Here is a 21,733-nt window from a genome sequence, read left to right as displayed (position 1 = left end):
ATAATACTCTCTTAAAATCCTTTTTCATTTCTCTAAAATCAGTAATGTCACCATTTTTATTTTAGTGATTTGAGTCTTCTGTTTAGTCAGTCTAGCTAATGACTTTTCATTTGGTGCTCTTTCAGAGAAACAACTTTTGTTTTTATTGATTTTTTTCTTGTTTTTTAATGCTCTTATTTTATCTTCTTTACTATTTTCTGTTTTCAGCTTGTGTGTATTGATTTTTTTCTTGTTTTTTTAATGCTCTTATTTTATCTTTATTCTTTATTATTTTCTTTTTTCAGCTTTTGTGTCTAGTTTGCTCTTTTCTCATTCCTTAAGGTATTAAGAATAGCAGGTTATTAAGTTAATAACAGGGGATTAGCTTGAGATATTTCTTTTTTAATATATACATTCACAGCTGTAAATTTTCCTCTTAGCACTGCTTTTGCTCTATCCTGTAAGTTTTGGTATGTTGTGTTTTTGTCTTCACATCTCTCAATGGATTTTTTCATTCTCTTACGATTGCTTCTTTTACCCATTGGTTGTATAGAATGTGGTGTTTAAATCCCACCTATTGAGAATATTCCTGTTTTCATTCTGTTACTGATTTCTCATTTCCTTCCATTGTGATTGGAAAAGATGTTTTGCAGTTTTGCTCTTTTAAAATTTTTAAGTTTTGTTTCACACATAATGTAATGGGCTATCCTAGAGAATGTGCTTTGTGCGCTTGAAAAGAATGTGATTCTACTGTAGTTGAATTGAGCATTTTATGTATGTCTGTTAGGTATATTGGTTATAGTGTTGTCAAGTCCTCTTATTTATTGATCTCCTATTTAGTTGTTTTTGTTTCATTGTTGAAAGTTGGGTATTAAAGTTTCTTACTATTATTTTTTAACTGTCTATTTTTTAAAATTCAGTTCATTTTTGCTTCATATCTTTTGGGGCTCTGTTGTTAGCTACGTATGTTTACATTTTTATGTCTTGCTACATTGAAGCTTTTACCAATATATAATGTCCTCTTTTGTCTCTTGTAATCTTTCTTTGCTTTAAAGTCTATTTTTTTCTGACACTAATATAGCCACTTCCACTTTTGGGGGCTTACTATTTGCATGGAATGTCTTTTTAAACCTTTTAACTTCTTTGTGTCCTTATATCTACAGAACCTCTTGTAGACAGTATATAGACAGATCCTAGTTTTTTTTCTTTTAAGATTCTGTACCTCTGAAAGAAATAATACATTATATGTTAAAAAAAAAAAAGAGAGAGAGAGTAGGAAGGGGAAAATGAAGGGGGGTAAATCAGAGGGGGAGACGAACCATGAGAGACTATGGACTCTGAGAAGCAAACAGGTTTCTGGCGGGGAGGTGGGGGGATGGGTTAGCCTGGTGATGGGTATTAAAGAGGGTACGTATTGAATGGAGCACTGGGTGTTACATGCAAGCAATGAATCATGGAACAGTACATCAAAAATTAATGATGTGGGGGGCCTAGGTGGCTCAGTCGTTAAGCGTCTGCCTTCGGCTCAGGTCACGATCCCAGGGTCCTGGGATCGAGCCCCGCATTGGGCTCCCTGCTCCGCAGGAAGCCTGCTTCTCCCTCTCCCACTCTCCCTACTTGTGTTCCTTCTCTCACTGTCTTTCTCTGTCAAATAAATAAATAAAATCTTTAAAAAAAAATTAATGATATAGTGTATGGTGATTAACATAACAAAATAAAATTTAAAAAAGATTCATTTATTTATTTTAGAGAGAGAGTGTGTAAGCTGGGGCGGGGGGGGGGTTGCAGAGGGAAGAGATAGAATCTCAAGCAGACTCCCCACTGAGGGCAGAGCCCAACTGGGAGCTCAGCTTCATGACCCTGAGATCATGACCTGAACCAAAACCAAAAGTCAGACACCCAACTGACTATTCCACCCAGGCACCCCAACAGATCCTGTTATTTTATGTGATCTGTCTTTTTCTGCCTTTTTATAGGAGAGTTTAATACTTTACATTTAATGTGATTTCTGAAGGATTAATTTGTCACTTACCTATTTATTTTTTTGCATTCTATATGGTTTTTTGTTGTTCCTCAATTTCTCCACTACTGAATATTTTTTGTATTTAGTTGATTTTTGGCTAATGTGCCATTTTGATTTACTTCTTTCCTTTTCTACATGTTTATTTAGTTATTTTCTTGGTGATTACCTTTAGGATTACAAATAACAGCTTAAATTTATAATAACTTAATTTCAATAATACCAACTTAATCTCAAGAATATACAATTCAAGATACAATGCAAGAATATACAGGAATCTACATCTCCATCCCTCCCTTTTTATATTTGTCACCGATTACATTTTTATATATTGTATTCATATTGACATAGCTTTATAATTGTTTTATGTATTTGCCTATTAAATCATATTGGAAAAAGAGAAAAGTTACAAATCGTATTGAAAGTACAATCATCTTGGGGCACCTGGGTGGCTCAGTTGGTTAGCTGTCTGACTTTGACTCAAGTCATGATCCCGGGGTCCTGGAATCAAGCCCCACATGAGCAGGGAGCCTGTTTCTCCCTTTACCGCTGCTGCTCCCCCTTGCTTGTGCTCTCTTTCTCTCTCTCTCAAATAAATAAAATCCTTTTTTTTTAAAAAGTGCAATTATGCTAGATTTATATTTACCTACATAGTTATTTTACCTGTGTTATCTTTAATTTTTCTCATGGTTTCTAGTTACTGTCCAGTGTCTTTTCATTTCAGCCTAAAAGTCTCTCTTTTGCATTTCTTGTAGGCCAGTCCGCTGGTAATGAACTCCCATCAGCTTTTGTTTAACTGGAAGTGTCTTAATTGTGATTCATTCTCTCTTTTTTTTTTAAGGATTTTATTTATTTGACAGCAGGAAAACACAAGCAGTGGGAGTGGCAGAGGGAGAGGGAGAAGCAGGCCCCCTGCCCAGCAGGGAGCCCGATGCAGGGCTGGATCCCAGGACCCTGGGATCATGACCTGAGCCAAAGGCAGTCGCTTAACCAACTGAGCCACCCAGGTGCCCCAGTTGTGATTCATTTTTAAAAGATAGTTTTATCAGATACAGAATTCTTGGTTGACAGTTTTTACCCCCAGACTATAAATATGCCATCCTGCTGCTTTCTTGCTTCCATGGTTTATGAGGAGAAATCAGCTGTTAATCTTGTTAGTCCCCTTGTCCATGACAAGTGTCTTCTCTTTATGTTTTCAAAATTGTCTTTTTCTTTCAGTTTTGAGTATAATATGGCAGAGTGTGAATATGTGTGAATTTATTCTGCTTGGAGTTTGTTGAAATTCTTGGGTGTGTATATCTATATTTTTCCTCAGATTTGGGAAGTTTTTTTGCCGTTATTTCTTCCCCTTTCTCTGTCTCTTCTCCTTCTGGGACTCCTTTAATGTATGTGTCACTACATTTGATGATATCCTACAGATCCCTCAGGCTCTGTTTATGTTATTCATTTTTTTTTTCTTTCTAAGTGTCACACTGGTTACTTCCAATTGCCTTATCTTCAGATTTGTTGATCATTTCTTATTCCTGGTGAAATCTGTTGAATTTCTGTAGTGACTTTTTCATTTTATATAACTTCTGTCTCCCTATTATGCTCTTGGCTTTCTCATAGATCATTTTGCTGATTCCCATTAGTTCTTTGTCATGTAACACAGTTGATTTAACATCTTTCACTAATAATTAAAATGTCTGGGCTTCCTCAGGGATGGTTTCCATCCATTTTTTTTCCCCTGCAAGTGAGTTTTCCTGTTGCTTGCTCTCTATATATAGGTCTTTATTATGTATCCTCGCTCCAGTGAGCCTCACCAGAAATGCAAGAGGCTATCTATGGGCTACTTTTTGGAGCTTCTGGAATGGGGAATGGCAATGGTACCTGCTACCATGCAAAGTACTGAAGTTTAGCAGCCTCTTTGGCTAGACACCAGAGCCCCAAAATAGTTACTTCAGATCTTAGGAGTTCAGTACTCATTTAGGTGGAGGGATGGATTCCTGGAGCATCCTGTTCCTCCATTTTTTGTGATATTCCTAAATAGCTTAGGAATTGAATTGTTTACCAGGGTTGAAGTGCTCTGCTTAACCAAGGAGATTAATATATAGAAACTGCAACTAGAACAGTGAAACCCCCTAAACCACTTCTTGGTTTAGCTCCTACAGTATCAGCAGTGTGTTTATGTGCATTATTGGGGGATATGGGAGGAGTCTCCTGTGGTAAACTGAATTGTTCCAGAGAGGAAAACAGTAAACTAAAGATGTTGACCTCCCCCACCTCCCCAAAAAAGGGGGCTTGCATTTTCTTCCATTGCTGGATTTTCCAGTTGTTGGTTCTTTGTTGCAATAAGCTGAGAGCTTTACCTGTAATTTTTAGTTCTGTAATACATAGCAGTCTTATGTTTAATTATACAAATAATGTTACCATCAAAAAAAGAGTAAATTGGGAAAAGAGACAATGAAAACAAAAATTTCATTTGTATATTCTAAAGATACTCAAGTGAGTGTATTGGACTGTGAATATACTTATGAAAAGATACTGTGCTTTAGTAAATTATACTCAATGTACATTATAGTCAGTAGTGAAGCAAATCAGCCCACATCTCTCAATGGCTTTGAACAACAATCGTTTTTATTTTTTGCTCATATATCTGTTGTTCACCTGGGGGTTAGATGATATACGGACCACCCAGCTTGAAACTGTATGTTAGCTTCATGTCTGTTCCACATGTCTCTCATTCATCTTGAACAAGTAGGCTGGACAGGGCATGTTCTTTTTTTGGTGATGGCAGAGGTGCAGGAGGGAAAGCCAATTGCCCACGCATGTTTTAGACTCTACTTGCATCACATCTACTAACATCATCCTGTTAGCCAAAACAAGTCATGAGGCAGAGCCCAGAGTTATGGAGTGGGAGATTATACCCCACCTCTAATTGGAAGAATTGCAGAGTCACAGGGCAAAGGTTATAGTTTGTGGTAGAATTTGAGTATGTTAGAAGGCCTTGGGCTCTAGTCTTCAAAAAAACTCAGTGATCCTGTATACTATTCAGACTTTAGATCCCAATGAAATCTGGTCATGCTTTGAGAAAGTGTTGTAGGAATTTTAATCATTGATCCATTAAATTTACTCTTCTAGAATTGAAATATGTATGAAATAAAGACTATATAGTATTTTTAGTTTTTTGAGTAAGCCATAAGCTACATTATATTGTCATAATTTTTGTCCTAAAGTATTTCTTTAAGTGAATACTTCTACAACATTAACATAGAAGATACTCAATAATGTTGATTGGTTGGTTGGTACTGTTGCAGTCTCAAATTATGACTTTAGGGTATTATTTGGCAGAAAAGATTAGGAGAGGGAGAAAAGGAAATGAACATAATCCCGTATGCCAGGTATTATAAGATACCGTATCTGTGTCTCATTTTATCTTTAGATATTCTCCCTTTGGGTTTTTTTTTTTAAGATTTTATTTATTTATTCATGAGAGAGAGAGAGAGAGGCAGAGGGAGAAGCAGGCTCCCAAGGAGCAGGGAGCCCGATGTGGGACTCGATCCCAGGACTCTGGGATCATGACCTGAGCCGAAGGCAGACGCTTAACCATCTGAGCCACCCAGGCACCCAGGTATTTTTTGGGTTTTTTTGTGTTTTTTTCTTTGTACAGATAAGATATCTGAAATCCAGAAAAATTTGTTGTTATTTTGTTGTTTTTGTGTTTTGAGTCACTTAGAAAGCATGAGAGACTAGGGTTTTATTTCAGAGAGTCTACTCCAGAACACATGTTTTCCTGGCTCATCCAGAAACTCTACGAGGAAATGTAACTGCTGTCACATCTGGTCAAGACCTTGGGCATGTTCTGTCCAACTGTCGAACCCAAAGGCTTCTTTTCTCCATCCCGTTAGAGGAATCTGAGCTGAAACATGTCTTGGTCATTGAGGAAACTCTCAACCAGGTTTCAGTTTTATCATGTGTGAGTTGTCAGTATTACTCAGTGAGTACAAAGAGATCATTGGAATTGAAGGACCAGTGAGAAAGCTGTCTTAGATAAGGAGAGAGCCCTATGTAAAAATTGAAACGCAGCAGCTTTTTTGTTAGATCTCATTCCCATCCATTGTTGAGAAGCTAGAAGAGGAATCAAGGACATTGCACCCCTCCAATAAATAAATAAGTACCCCTCATCTTGAGGATTATGGTTTTTATTTCTGTTTTTCAGAAAGTATGCACTCTTTTAGTTACCTTTTAAGTGTCATTGTAAGTCAAAACAAGATATATGAAAAGCCACTATTTTCATATTATTTTATGTAGTTACATGCAGCTGACCCCTGAACAATGCAGAGGTTAGGAGTGCCAACCCCTGCACAGTTGAAAATCCATTGTATAACTTTGGACTTCTCCAAAATGTAACTCCTAATAGCCTACTGTTGACCAGCTTTTCCAGTAACATAAACTGTTAACATATTTTTATGTTACATGTATTATATGTTGTATTCTTACAGTTAATCTAGAGAAAAAATGTTACTAAGAAAATTACAAGGAAGAGAAAGTATAATTACAGTACTGTATTTATAAAAAATCCACATATAAGCAGATCCATGCAGTTCAAACTCATGTTGTTCAAGGGTCAAATGTAATTACTATCTGTATGTTTATATTATAGAATTATGGCTACATATTAATATAATTCTGTTTGATATTGTCTAAATACTTAGAAGTGTTTTTGTAGCATGTGAATAATGCTTACATAAAACTTCTTTGATTTTGAAAATGTTATATTGTTCCCGTTCCCTATGTTTGGCTCTACTGTTCTAGTTTATTGTGTTTAGGCTAATTTCATTTCCTTTTAACATGTCTTACTGTAGTTTTTTTTTTTTTTTTAGTTCCTTTAAATAAATACGTAACTATTGGCTTACTTATTAATATCATGTTTTAAAATTGTCCTTTTGTTTGTTTTCAAATGCAGTATGCAACTTATATGCTATATTTAGATTGGAGGGTTTTTCTTGGATAAAATTTTTTTGATTCTCATTGACTTGGCCAGGATGTACACATGAAATGCTAAAAGCCAATCTGACAGAGAATAGACACGTGAAAGACTAACATCTCCAACATGGAGTTAGGTGGATAAAGATTGAAAAATCCACATAAATTGACCGTATCAATTGATAAGCTCAGAGTTGAGTAAGACTTGATTGTTTTGGCTTTACAGAAGACTATTTGCCTGTTTTGGTGAAACCCATTGTTTCTTGTATGTGTTGATAAATTTATAATGTATAGGTTTTTACCTTAACATAAAATTTTACATTTTATAGGATTTTGCTTTAATGTATGGATATAGTTCTTACTGCAGAATGTTTCAGTTCACTTAGTATAGTTTGCTTCTAATTAAATTGTAACAGAATGTGCCATTTCATGGAAAAAAATATTTACAAGTGGCAGTTTTTGATTCCTAAGAAAAAACTGTTGAGTAGATACTATCATTATCCCCATTTTAGAGAAAAGTAAACTAAGGGGCAGGAGATAAATAACTTGCCTCAGGTCATGTAGAATAAAAAGTGTTAGAACCAGGAGTCAGATTCTTCATCTGTCAGTCTGTCTGACTCTAAGGTTTATGTTCTAAATGACATAGCTACATTGTCTAGCACAGTGGTTCTCAAAGCTCAATCCACAGGGCTCTGGGAGTCCCCAAAACCACTTCAAAGGTCAGGGGGTCAAAACTGTTTTCATAATAACATCAAAACATTATTTGCCTTTTTTATTGTATTGTCATTTGAATTGACAGTATAAAAAGAGTGGTGGGTAAAGCTGCTGGTTCCTAAGCATAGATCCAGGCTGAACTATACTAATAGTAATTGCCATGCACTTTTGCAGTTAAGAAAAAAAAGCCGGTTTCATTTAAGAATGTCTTTGATAAAGTGGTAAAAATGGGAGTCCCATCTTTTTAATATTCTGTACAAGTAATTGGAAAGACACATAAAGCACTTATGTTGTATACCAAAGTACCCTGGTTGTCTCAAGGAGAAGCATTGGTGTCATCTTTGAGTTGGGAACTGCACTACCCACTTGTTTTGTAGAGCGCCTTGTTACTTCCCACAGTGACTGACAGACAAATTGAATGGTTTTGTAGACTTGAGTGTTTGCCAGAGTAAGCCTGTCACCTCAAAGAAAAGAATTGCCGGTATTCTTTTGCCAATAAAATTTGAGCTTTCAAGAGAAAATTAGAATTTTAGAAAACTTGATTCTGCCACCATGATCCTCACAACTACCTCATACTTAAAGACTTTGCTGAGGAGGTGGGTCATGAAATTAACGACTATGATGTTTTTACATAATATAATGAAATGAATATGTCATCATTTGGAAGATCTGTGTTACTCAGGGAACCAGTATTTTCCAAATGACCAGTTTATAATGTTACAAGATCCCTTCAAAGTTGAAGATGGATTTTCATGTAACATAGTATAAAAAGTTTCAGATTTCTTATTGTAAATAAGTTTCAAGAAACTTTCAAAGTTTTGATGTAGTATCAAAGAAACTATCTACAGTTGTTTGAAAAAACTATTAAAATGAATTTCCCTTTTCTATTTGAATGAAGGCAGGCCTTCAGATATTTCACGTTCAACAATATACAGCAACAAATTGAATGCCAAGCAATACAGAAATTTCAATTAAGCTAGACATTAAAGAGATTTTTAAAAATGTAAAATAGTGCTATTCTTTGCACTAATTATTTTTGTTTTGGAAGTATATATATTTTTCAATAAAATGTTAGTTTATTTTAAATGAATTAATAAATCCTAGTTTCTCAGTTTCATTTCTTGTTTATGGTAAATGTTAATATATATAGCCCATGTAAACAAAATGCTCTTCAGGGTTCTTTTTTTTAAGAGTGTAATGGGGGGCACGTGGGTGGCTCAGTCGGTTAAGCATCTGCCTTCAGCTCAGGTCATGATCCCGGGATCCTGGGATCGAGTTCCGAGTCGGGCTCCCTGCTCGTTGAGGAGTCTGTTCCTCCTTCTCCCTCTGCTGCTCCCCCTGCTTGAGCTCTCTCTCTGTCAAGTAAATAAATTAAAAAAATAAATAAAGCGTGAAGTGGGTCCTAAGAACAAAAAGCCTAAGAATTGCTGCTCTAGAGGAATGTACGAAGGAAGTGAAGTACATATGAGGACAGAGAAATTGAAATTGCAGGTTTTTGAAAGTTCTGTCAGTGGTCTGCACTTGGTTGACAAGCAATTTCTTTGGTTTCAGATATCACATATATTCATTTGAACTTAGTCTTTCTCAAATCATTTATAAGTCATGTATTTGTATAAATATTGCTAGTATTTACTCAGGTTAACATTATAATAATGTGAGAATTATAGACCTTTATAAGCTATGCTCAAAGCCTTTCAGAAGTATAATAAATGTGAATTAGTTGACTACTTAATTGCTTAATGTCTTCCTTTTTAATTGAACTCTTAATGAAGTCTGTGTACTTTACAAATGAGAATTTGGTAAGTCTGTCGTTTGGGAGGACCTCTGGACTGTCTGTTTACTTAGCTAGGAGTGGATGATGAGTGCAGTTCTATTCTTAGGCCTACTTTATGAAGGGTTTGGTGAATAGATACTAAAGCTAAAAATATCTGAATGTATGTTTTTCTTCAATATCTCTGCAGGATGACGTAGCTTTGCCAAGGACTTAGAAGCTAAGCAGAAAATGAGCTTAACATCCTGGTTTTTGGTGAGCAGTGGAGGCACTCGCCACAGGCTGCCACGAGAAATGATTTTTGTTGGAAGAGATGACTGTGAGCTCATGTTGCAGGTAAATGCATCAAACTTCTGGATGTGTCTACTCAAAGCCTGAACTGGTAGAAAATATTCTTCTGCTCCTTTGGAGTTGAACTTTCTGGCTCTCCCTGTTTTAACTCTAGCTACCAGTTTAATTAATTTTCTCCCTCTTGAATCATCTAAAAATACGTTCTAAGTCTTGGAAAATCAGTTTTGAAAAATGAGAGCTCAGAGTAGAGAAATTTATTTTTAAGTAAGAAGTTTCACATTATATACTTTAAAAATAAGACTTGTAAATAATTCATAAAATTAGCATAGCATGAAGTAAAACTGAATTTTAATCGTGGATGCTTCAGTGATACCAAAATTAGTTTCTTTGCTTCTTTTCGAGATGTTCAGTATGATACCTTTCAGTAGTTTGAGCATAATTAAAGATTGATGGTATTTACTGCATTATGTATAAAGGAGTTGCTTTTAAAGCATACTTTTAAGATGTGTTTGAGTAAGGTAATTAGCAGAAAAATGGATCTCCAGATTTTTGAGAATTTAGTTATTTGAACAGATCCCTCACAGTTTAGAAAAAGTCTTATCCCCTTATTCTTCTCCCTTTTTTGTGTGAAAAATGGTAAACAAATACTTAAGAGTAGAACTGTTTATTCTCTTAGCCCAGTGGTTCTTAACTGGAGCGATCCTGTCTCCCCCTGCCCAAAGGACATTTGGCGGTAGCTGATTGTTACAGTGGTGGGAGGTTGGAGATGGTCACTACTGACATTTAGTAGGTAGAGGCCAAGAAGCCAAGTGTGCTGCTAAGCATCCTACAGTGTACAGCACCTTTCTCCCTCCCACCCTGAAAACACACAGCAAAGAAGTATCTGGCCCCAAATATCTATAGTACTGAGATTGAGAAACCCTGCATTATCCCTAGAAAAATCAAATTTGCATCTGTTTGTTACACATGTTTACTTTAAAATTAGGGAACTTATTCTGTAGTTCTGGGGCAGTGAAAGTAAAGCCACCCTCAGCTATGTGAGTGTAGTATATGAATGTAGTAAGTATAGTATACGAATAAGTTATGTATACAATGACACCTTAATTCAACAAATTCAATGCGAGAAATAGAATAGTACAGAGATTTTCTGCGGTTCTTAGTGAGATGGGAGTGTTGAGAGTGGCAACTGAGAAAAAGGCAATAATGATTCAGTTTGGATAAAGGCCTCTTGGAACTGGACCCTATCCTAGGCACAGATAGTAGGAGCTCATTATCAGAGAGTAGAAGAGGTGCTTTCTATGTGGCATTTGTATCAACCAGCCAAGAAATGTGGGAATGGTTGTTGAGCTTGCAGGTTAGGCTTCTTCTTACATGGAGATAAGGAATAGTAAGAGACATGACTGATATGGTGTCTGTTCCTGGACTATGTGTAACAGATGGAAGTTGTCTGACAGTTTGTGAGGTGGAGGGTAAAAGCTGTGAGTCCAGGGAGACCAAAGTGGGTTCCAGTTCACAGGACACAGTATCAGAGAGGAAAGAGGTACACAGAGAAGGAACTTTGCAGAGGTAATCCTCCAGTATGCTGTTGGGTACTGATCAGCACATATATGTGGAGAAAACACTCCCAAAGAATTAGAGTTGACAGTGCTGGGCAGTAACATGGTCAGGAACGGTGCTTGTCTTAACAGCCAGACTGGAAAACCTCATGATTCACAAGGCATTGGTCTCTACCCCCTCAATAGTGGGGAATAATTTACCATAGACTGAGTTCTGCCCTCATCTAAATCTGAAAAGCAGTACCCAAAAGGGTCATACTCTTCAAGTAACTTAACTATGTCCCATAACAAAGTCCAAGAATATTTATAAGAGTACAGAAATATCCAACACCCCCAAAATTTACAATATAAATAAAATATTGGTATACAATAAAAAAGTACCCATCTCGTAAAGAAGCAGGAAAATGTGACCCGTAATAAAGGCTGATACTAAAAGATGTTTTGTTTCTGAAGAGTTTGGCTAAGTTTGGCAAAGTAAAAGTTTGGCACGGTCTGGCAAAATAAAAAAAAAAAAAGTAAAACAATTTTGAAAAAGATTTCAAAACTTAATACAAACTAGTGACGCTGGCTTATTTAAAGGTAGACTTACAGACAAGTGGAATAGAATAGAGTCCAGAAATAAACCCCTATGTATCTTTGGTTTGAATTGAGTCCCCCACAAAAACGTATATTGAAGTCCTAATCTTCCATACCTGTGAATGTGACCTTAGATGGAAATAAAGTCTTTGACGATGTAATCAAGTTAAGGTAAAGTCATTAGGATGGACTCTAATCCAGTGTGAGTCAATGTCCTCATAAGGAAAGGAAAAGACAGACACGGAGGGACAATGTGAAGGCAGAAGCAGAGATTACAGTTAGGCTGCCAGAAACCAAGGAACACCTGAGTCCACCAGAAGCCAGAAGAGGCAAAGAAAGAAGACATCCTTTCCAAGAAGTGTTGGAGGAAATATGGCCCTACCAGCACCTTGATTTTGGATTTTGAGAGTCCAGACTATGAGAAAATAAACTTGTGTTGTTTAAAGCCACCTTTCCTATGGTACCCCAGGAAACTATTACAATGGCAGGCTGAGTTTTTAGAAGGGTGTTATGTTCATTTAGTGGAGGAAGGAATAATCTCTTTGGCAGATGAGGCTTGGGACAACTGGATTTCCACTACAAAAGAATGAAGTTGGACCCCTGCCACACATCAAATATAAAAATTAACCAAAATGGATCAATGACCTAAATTTAAGAGCTAAAGCCATAAAACTCATAGAAGAAAACATAGGGATAAGTCATCATAACCTTGGATTTGACAGTGGATTCTTAGATATGACACCAATAGCACCAACCACAAAAGAAAAAGTAGATAAATGAGACTTCATTAAAATTAAAAACTTGTGTATCTAAGGACACTACCAACAGAGTGAAGAGTGGGAGAAAATATTTGCAAAATTATATGTATCTTATAACAGTTTAATATCCAGAGTATATGAAGAATTCCTACAACTCAACAACAAAAAGACAAGCAGCCCACTTAAAAAATGGGGTAGAGACTTGACTACACTTTTCTCCAAAGAAGATCTAAAAATGCTCAATAAACACATGAAAAGAAGATGCTCAACATCGTTTGTCACTAAGAAATGTCAATCAAAACCACAATGAAATAGCACTTCACATCTACTAAGATGGCTGTAATTTTTTTTAAAAAAGGAAAATAAAGGCCAGTGAAGATGTGGAGAAATTGAAATTCTTTTATATTGCTGGTGGAATTGTAAAATGGGGTCACTGCTCTAGAAAATAGCTTTTAGTGGTTCCTCAAAAAGCTAAACGTAGAATTACCATATGACCAGCAGTTCCACTTTTAGATATATACCCACAGTAATTGTGTGCAAGGTCTCAAACAGATACTTGGGTGTCAGTGTTGATTATAGTATTCATTATTCACTATAGCCAAACGGTGAAAACAACCCCAGTGTCCAGTCACAAATGAATGGCTAAACAAAATGCAATGTATATGCATATAATAATGGATTATTATTCAGTTACAAAAAGGAATGAAGTTCTCATACATGCTGCAACATAAATGAAATTTGAAAACATTATGCTAAGTGAAATAAACTAGACACAAAAGACAAAATGATTCTTTTGAAAATAGCTAGAATAGGCAAATTCATAGGCATAAAAGAGGGTTAGCAGTTCCAGTGGCTGGAAAAGAAGTTTGAGGAGTTGTTGCTTAAGAGTTACAAAGTTTCTGTTTGGGGTGATAAAAAACTTTGGAAATAGATGGTGGTGTACAACATTGTGATTTTAATGCCACTGAACAATACACTTACAAATACTTAAAATGGCAAATATGCTATATATATATTGATATACATATCACCACGATGAAACAAAAAGGAAATCAATGGCAATAGAATTTTATTTTTTTATTTATTTTTTTAAGGTTTTATTTATTTATTTGACAGAGAGAGACACAGCAAGAGAGGGAACACAAGCAGGGGGAGTGGGAGAGGGAGAAGCAGGCCCCCCGCAGAGCAGGGAGCCCGATGTGGGGCTCGATCCCAGGACCCTGGGATCATGACCTGAGCCAAAGGCAGAGGCTTAACGACTGAGCCACCCAGGCGCCCCAATGGCCATAGAATTTTAAAATATCTTTGAATTGATTCTGTTGATTCATACTGCCTTTATAACAAACTTAAAGCAAAAATTAGTATTAGTTTAATGAGCAGAAACCAATATTACAGCGCTGTAAAAAGTCAAAAAGTTAAAATAACCTTTTTACTTAAATTTCATAAATGTTTATGATATGGGTATCTATCCCATCTATGACTGGTTTATTTATGCTTTATTTTTTAAATAGAATATAAAGGAGATAAGGGAACTCCATGATCAGGCAAGGGGAAAAAACAGTTTTGACCTGTTCCTTGGTCTCCACCCTTAAAGATACTTCTGCCCTTTATCTGATAGCACGTTGTTCTTAGCCCTGTCCTAGACACAGTGGATTCTCTGAAAGAGGTCCATGAATAGATTGGCATGCTGGTCATCTGGTAGTCTGAATCAGTGCTACAAATTAGTAGTAGTCTTCGTAGCACTGAAAGACATCTTGTATATGGAAGTAAGAATAAATATTTGCAAATTGTATTTAGTTTTTAAGTGGTTTAATGTTTAATCTTTCCAAGTATAGTAAAATAAATGGATATTTAAAACTTACTCTTTTTTATATCATTTCTGAAAAATGAACGAAGTTTAGGTATGGATTAGTGTTTGAAGAGTGAAGAATTTTGTGTTTATAAATGCAAAATATATTTGTTTTGAAAGATTAGTGCTCTAGACTTGATGATATTGTGTTTTCCTTTTAAAGGCTTTACACAGTTTCAGTGGTTCTGCATTGGTTAGGTCAGTCAGTGTGATAATTAAAATTGTTAGAAGCTCAAATAGCTAATATTTGATTGCTTTCTAATGAGTAAATAAAAGATCTTTAAAAATTTGATCTAAGTCTGCATTTATGACTTAAAACCCTCCATTTTTTAATGTATGGGAAACTGGTTGTTAGGTTTTAGAATCTCTGCCTCTGAATAATTTTAAGTAGTTTCTTACCTGTAAAGATTTCAACCACAAGTAGATTTGCTGGTCTTTGGTGATAATATGGCTTAAACCCAAAGCAAAAGGGAAGTAAATGATCCATAAGGTTATATGACCTGTTTGATTACAATTAAAATTTTTTTGTTATTTCATCTCATTCCAAAAAAGGTCTAAAGAATGTGATCATCAAGAAGAAAATGTGCCTGGATATTAAAGAGTAGGTGATTAAATAAAGGATTCTGAAATTAGTTCTTGCACTTAGCCTGGAAGCCTCCAGCAAAGTATTTAGACTTGCTATGCCTGTTTGTCTTGCTGTAGAAAGATGACTGTGCTATGTTTCATAAGACATACTATGCAAAATAAATCTTAGCCATAGATGAAAGCTATAAAGTATAATTATTAGGTGGAAATTACATTTTGTCTGGAGTAACACACATTAATATTACTATTAAAAGTACCTTGTATTTAAATAGTACTTTCTATTTCTCAGTATTCACTTATGTCATTTTAGTTGTTCCTCTCAACAGTTTCCTGAAAGATACAGTCATCCCCATTTTACAGACGGTGAAATTAAGATTCAGAAAGACTTAGTCACAGGGCCAGCATCATGTAACCATTAAGTCATGGAAGCTGGTATTAGAGTCTTGGTAATATTGGCTCAAAATCAAATGACCTTTCTCTTCTACCACTAAGCTGCTACTGATGTATGTAACCTAAAACTGGCTTACTAACTTACTTCTGCTAGTAAACATGTTCAAACTTCTGTTGCAATATATGGGATACTTCTAAATACAAATGGAGTTGCATTTTGAAAAGTTCACTATCTAAATTCTAATTTTATCTTCATAACAATTTTAATTGCACCAAATAATTGAATTTTGCTCTGTTTTGAGAAACACCATCATACTAACTGAAACATGATTTTTTCCCCGATGCATAATAGAAATTGTAACAAAATTATATTTGACTTATTATTTTACTATTTTAACTTTCACATGGTGTAAGAACAGTCCCAGGAGGATAATGGAATATGTTTTAAAGATCATAGGTAACTTATTTTCATCTGTCTTTTGGGAACCCGTAGCAAAGAATAAGTCACTGTGTATTATTCTGATTGTAAAAATGCAATTGAGCTTTTAAAGAGTCAGCCATAGGGTCTTTAAAAAAGATTTTAAAACAGTGATGACACACAGTGGCAATCTTTCTTTTTCTCTTCGGGTTTTTTTAGCCTATGTGTCCATGTATGTCTGTGTTTTAATAGGAAAAAGAAGTAATAATAAGAAGTAATAATAATGTTAAAAAGTAGCCATTTCATACCCAAAGCATATGTGACACATAGCAGGTAGTCATTTGTATTATTCATGTGTTAGCTTTTTGTTAAAATTAGCTTTTCATTGTGCCTGGCCTAGAATTGTTTTTTTATGTTTTGACTTATTTGATATCAGGTTTTTTTGTGCGTGTAGTTTTTTTTTGTTTTGTAGAAAAGGAAGTATTTTTTTTTATTTTATTATGTTATGTTAATCACCATATATTACATCATTAGTTTTTGATGTAGTGTTCCATGACTCATTGTTTGCATATAACACCCAGTGCTCCATTCAGTACGTGCCCTCTTTAATACCCATCACCGGGCTAACCCATCCCCCTATCTCCCTCCCCTCTAGAACCCTCAGTTTGTTTCTCAGAGTCCATAGTCTCATGGTTGGGGCGGGGGGAGAAAAGGAAGTATTTCTTAAATATAGCAGTATTATTGCTTCATTTTAATACTCATTTTCCAGAATTTTCTGGTTTTATAATTATCTTTTCTGAGGTCCAAAATTTTTTTGTTTTGTTTTGGTTCTATTGTTTTAAGCCACTCAGTTTGTAGGTCTCTTAAAATTTGGTCTGAACTTTGTAAGTTCAGTACTTTTGATATTTTATTCTCTAAGAAAATTTCTCTATCTTCGTGCTTCATGAAATGAGATGGGCTAAATGACATGTATTTTCTTTCCAACAAACCTTTCCTAAGCATCCACAATGTACTAGGCCCCATGCTGGCTACCGAGGGATCAATGCGTATACAGGTAGGGTCACCCTGTCCTTGAGGGCTTATTGTCTAGTAAAAGGAGATACACATGTTAACCAGCCTAGATACTAGAGCACAGAACAGTGATATGTGTGATGTGGGGTGCACAACAGACAGATTGATCAGTCCTACCTGCAAGGAAATGTAGAGATAAGAAATCTGGGAAGACTTCATGGAGGAGATGGCTTGAGCTGAATAATCGTAAAAGATGAATAAATGGTTTCTGGAAGGTTTCGAGTGTGATTGAGTGCATGGCATTCAGTGTGTATTTAGGTAATTAAAATAGCCCCTTGTGATTTATATACAGGACATGAAGGCAAACATTTTGAGAGATTAAAGACTTGGAAGTTAGAAGAGACCAGATCTTAGAGGGCCTTGTGTGCTAGATGAAAGACTATATATTATACCTTAGCCAGTAAGTACACTGAGGAGTTTTTACACAGGGGAATATTGCCTTTTTAAATGCTTCCCAAGCCTAATGTCATTTAATCCTCACAAACCACCCTCTGAGATATGTTCAGTCTGTCTTTTTTATAGATGATTAAACAAAGATTAGTCATTTTACCAAGGCCACACAGTTGCCAGATGTCTTGACCAGTTCTTTTGGACTCCAGCACTTGCACTTTAAACTGTTAATCTATATTGCTGCTCAGAAGTTGGAGCTCAGAATTGGTATAAGCAGTTAGGAGGTGATAATAGTCTAGAAAGTGAGGTAACATTCTAAAGAAAAAGAACCCTTTGAAATGAAGAAAGGAAGAGTATGAGAGGGATTGAAGAGTTAGGATATGCTTTCTAGTTATATAATGAGGGATGGAGACAAAAAGAGCCTCGGACCTAGCGTTTTTGGCATAGAAATGAATAAAATAGAGTTTCAGGAGGTGTACTTTTCGGGAATAAAGTAGTGAGTTTGAGGTTCTGAAGGGATGTCCAGATTGAGATATTTAGTAGAAAGCAGGAAATAAATATGTAAAGCTGAGCAAAGTACTTTGAGCAGAAGGTAGAGGTTTGGGAGTCGTGAACATGGATAGGGGAAGCCAGGGGAAGCTGGATTATAGAGAAGGAGATAGGACAATAGGGAATGATTGCTTGGGAGAAAAGGAAGGGGGTCAGAGTATGAGATGACCTGTTGCAGTCAGGGCACTGAGGTTGCATACTAGTAAATTATTATAAATAAGAGAGAGAACTGGAAGAATAGGAGAGAATATAGTCATAGAGAAAAATACTACAGTTTAGATTCCAGGTGTAGAATCTGTTTCACATAAGATCTAGCAGTGGGAGGGGTATGCCACGATAGAGTATGGACTTTGATTGTGGGAGTTGGGATGGCTAGATTTTTATATGGGCTGTCCACATAGATTTTTTTTTTTAAGATTTTATTTATTTGAAAGAGAGAAAATGTGTGAGTGGAGGGAGTGGTAGAGGGAGAGAATCTTCAAGCAGACTGCCTGCTGAGCACAGACACCCCCCCCTCCCGCCCCCAGTGCAGGGCTCTATCTCAGGACCCTGAGATCATGACCAGAGCTGAAACCAACAGTCAGAGCCTCAACCAACTGAGCCACCCAGGCTCCTCTCTACATAGATGTTTAAAATCAATCTTGGCAAAGTAGGAATTTGAATGGAAAGGAAGACTGAACCATAACTCCACAGTCAGAAAATTAGAATGAGGGCCGCCTGGCTGGTTTAGTTGGGAAAGCATGTAACTTTGATTTTGGGGCATGAGGTCAAGGCCCATGTTGGAGGTAGAGTTTACTCAAAAAAAAAAAAAAATTAAAATGACGATAGATGATTGCAGCAATCTGGGAGGGGTGTGTGTGTAAAGAAATATATAGTGTGTATATATATTTATTTATACTTGTATTTATGTATAGGTGGATAACAAGAACTTCAAAAAAGTAAAGGGCTTTTCGTTGAACGGGGAAGGTAATGGTCCAAAAGCCATGATAATAAACCATATGAATTCATTCTGTATCTCTGAACTCAACAGAATGTCAGATTTAAGAGGATGGCATCCACTTTAAAGGAATGCAGTGGAAATAGTGTTCTCAGGGGGAAAACCAGATTTCAGTTAAAGGAAGGAAGTAGGAGGTAACCATCTGTGAGAGCTTGAGAATGAAGAGGAGTTTCGGGTAAGGTAGATTCTCGAGAGTGCAATGCAAAGCCTTAGGAAGAGTCTTTCTAGAAAATAAAAATCACGAGGAAGGAGGCACACTCTTCTGGGTGTTTTCTGAAAGAAGACAGTGACTAGAGAGTCTTACATGTTTTTTTAATTGAGATATAATTGACTTACAACATTATATTAATTTCAAGTGTACAACAATGATTGACTATTTGTATATATTGAGAAGTGATCACCATAATAAGTGTAGTTAATATCTGTTCCCATACAAAGCCGCAGAAAATTTTTTTTTCTTGTGATGAGGAAGGACTTTAGGAGTTTTGCATTCTTACTGGAGGCTTAAAGTGACAAGAATAAGATAAGTGGTAAAAAATGACAATCTTCATAGTTTACACCTGATCAGCTAAGGTTTTCCCGTTAGAACCAGAAACTTGATGAAGTTAGCAGTCTTTGTCAGGGTGTAAATTATATGTTTGAGAAATTATTAGATTTGCATTGAAATGTCCAAATGGATTGTGAAAATTAAGTTGTAATACACCTTCTCCTGGCTAGTTTAATCTAGAGAAAATGTGAATTTGATTATCTGGAAATGAAAATGGATTAATCAATGCTTATATGGTTAGATATAAGTAACGAATCTTCCTTATTCCTTCAGTTTTCTTGACCACTCTCTAGATGTAGTATGCTCTATAATCTTGGTTTTCTGCTGAATTTCTTTGATGGGTGCTGAAACATCCTGCTACCTTGAAAACAGCAGATAACTAAAGACAGGAATTTTTACTTGCTTTCTTTCATTGGCTGTTAAAGAGTTACTCAAATGGGAATGACTTGTTCTGTGAGTTTTAAACTGATGATAGCTCTTGCCCTGAGTTCATAAGCCTGATCTTCTCAAAAAGTTATTTCCCTCTTTATTTCACAACAAACAGGGGCGCCCGGGTAGCTTAATTAGTTAACCCTGAGATCAAGCTGCACTTTGGGCTCCATGCTCAGCCTGGAGTCTGATTGAAGATTCTCTCTGTCCCTTGCCCTGCTCACGCATGTGCATGCACTCTCTGTCTCAAATAAATAAATCTTCAACAAACAAGATGCTTTTTCTGACCCCAGGTAACACCTTCACTCCACTCCCCAGTCCCCAGAGTTGGAATGGCGTCTCAGCTCAGTGGACTCTGTCGTTTTCTGCTGTCTTGGGTTTTCTGTACATTCCATGGGAGGTGTTCTTGTACTTAGCTACCCCCATACACAATTTGAAGGCAAGGTGTATATCAGGTTCAGGATTTTCCGGGTTCTAGCAAGTTGTTAACTAAGTTAGGTGGCCTCCTAATTGTTTCCTCCTTAAACCATTTTTTTCTCATCTCTGGTGCGTGTTGACCATTCCCTCAAAAGCTGCGGTTCCCTGGCTCCAGAAGCAGCTGCTTGGCTTATTTTCCAAAGCTAACAGTAACTCCCTTTCCTGTGAGATTTTTCTTCTCTCAGCTCTCACTTAGATTTTTCCCCTTGGATTTCAGTTCTCCGTTCTAAGGACTTGAGCTCTTTCTCTGTTTCCTTTGTCACAGAGAGATTATTTATGATGATTCTTTCAAGTTTATTAGCCTACATACACCTGCAGTCTCACTTGTCTCACAGCATGCAGACATTTTTATCCCATAGACTAATTCAACTTGATAAATCCACAATAAGGGGGAATTATTTTCCTAATGGAGCTACATGTGTTTTTTGTCACCGGAATAAGTGAATTTCGTACTTCATTAGTTTAAACAGAGCAATAATTTAAAACACGACAGCATGAAGTTTAAGTGACTTTTAGATTGAATGCAGATGTTTTGTAGTGGTTACCGTTGTAATTGGTTTCTCAAGTGAACCTTAGAGAAGTGGCACTAATCCTACAACACAGAAATGTGCTCTTAAGTCTGTCCTAGGGAAATTGAGGTTTCAGAGAAAACCAAACCAAAAAGCAACTTTTAAAACTTTGAAGAAGAACAAAAGCATATGTATGATGAATGTGTAGGTTTTGTTGGAAGATTATTTGAAGTCATACTGTTTCTTCCTAATGTTAGAAAGACCAAAACTTTTTCAATATGGAATTGAAGCTAACTGAGGAAGGAACTTTTCATTTCAGTGATATTTATTTGGAAAGAATAATTTCAACTAAGATTTACATCTGTATTTTTGTTCACTAGTTGCTGACCTTCTCGTTTTTTCAGTGGGGCTAGGAGTCAGGCCATGTTCACTGATGGCTGTAGCTGAAAGTATCAGAGGTTAACATTTCCTCTAGCGTCCTTGTTTTCATCTCTCCAGTGGTTTTTGAGTTTCCTTAGAGACCTTTTATTAAATAAGCTGAATTTAGCAGTTTTTCCCATTGTAATCTCCCCTGTGGGTGTGTGGTAAGATTGGGAGGGAGAGGAGGCATTCTGTAATGCTTTGATTAGTTCTCAGTCTTTTTGTAGGGTCATGACCTTCACAAGTGCATCTCAGCTCTTTTTTTGTCCCCCTCTTTAGATGAGCCAGGAAGGCTAGAGGACTCTGGAGTTTGGTATTTCCATTCTTGCATGTCAGCTAGGCTCTGATAAAACCCACATCGGTAGAGTGCTGGTAAGAGAGTCTTCCTTGAGGATAGGCCATTGGTGACAGCAGAATGCTCTGGGTCTCTTTCAGAATGGTTACTTTTCACCCTCAGGCTAAGGGGACACAA

At 36.3% G+C, this 21,733-nt stretch overlaps 1 protein-coding gene across 13 annotated transcripts in view; it reads left to right on the top strand.

Annotated features, from left to right (window-relative positions):
- The window catches only part of CEP170 (centrosomal protein 170), a 137,403-nt gene that overhangs the window by 31,626 nt on the left and 84,044 nt on the right, over positions 1-21,733 (top strand). For all 13 annotated transcript variants that reach the window (XM_088017157.1, XM_088017164.1, XM_088017156.1 and 10 more), the window contains exon 2: positions 9,640-9,785. In XM_088017157.1, the coding sequence (XP_087873283.1) occupies positions 9,681-9,785 (105 nt within the window). In that variant the 5' untranslated portion in view covers positions 9,640-9,680. The remainder of the gene's footprint in view (positions 1-9,639; positions 9,786-21,733) is intronic.

Source organism: Eumetopias jubatus, unplaced genomic scaffold (genome assembly GCF_037043125.1).
Source record: "Eumetopias jubatus isolate StellerSeaLion01/CBP00866 unplaced genomic scaffold, mEumJub1_p1.0 scaffold_12, whole genome shotgun sequence".
NCBI classification, from domain to species: Eukaryota; Metazoa; Chordata; class Mammalia; order Carnivora; family Otariidae; genus Eumetopias; species Eumetopias jubatus.
The sequence above is the reverse complement of the archived record's forward strand: the minus strand, read 5'-3'. Positions and strand labels throughout refer to the sequence as shown.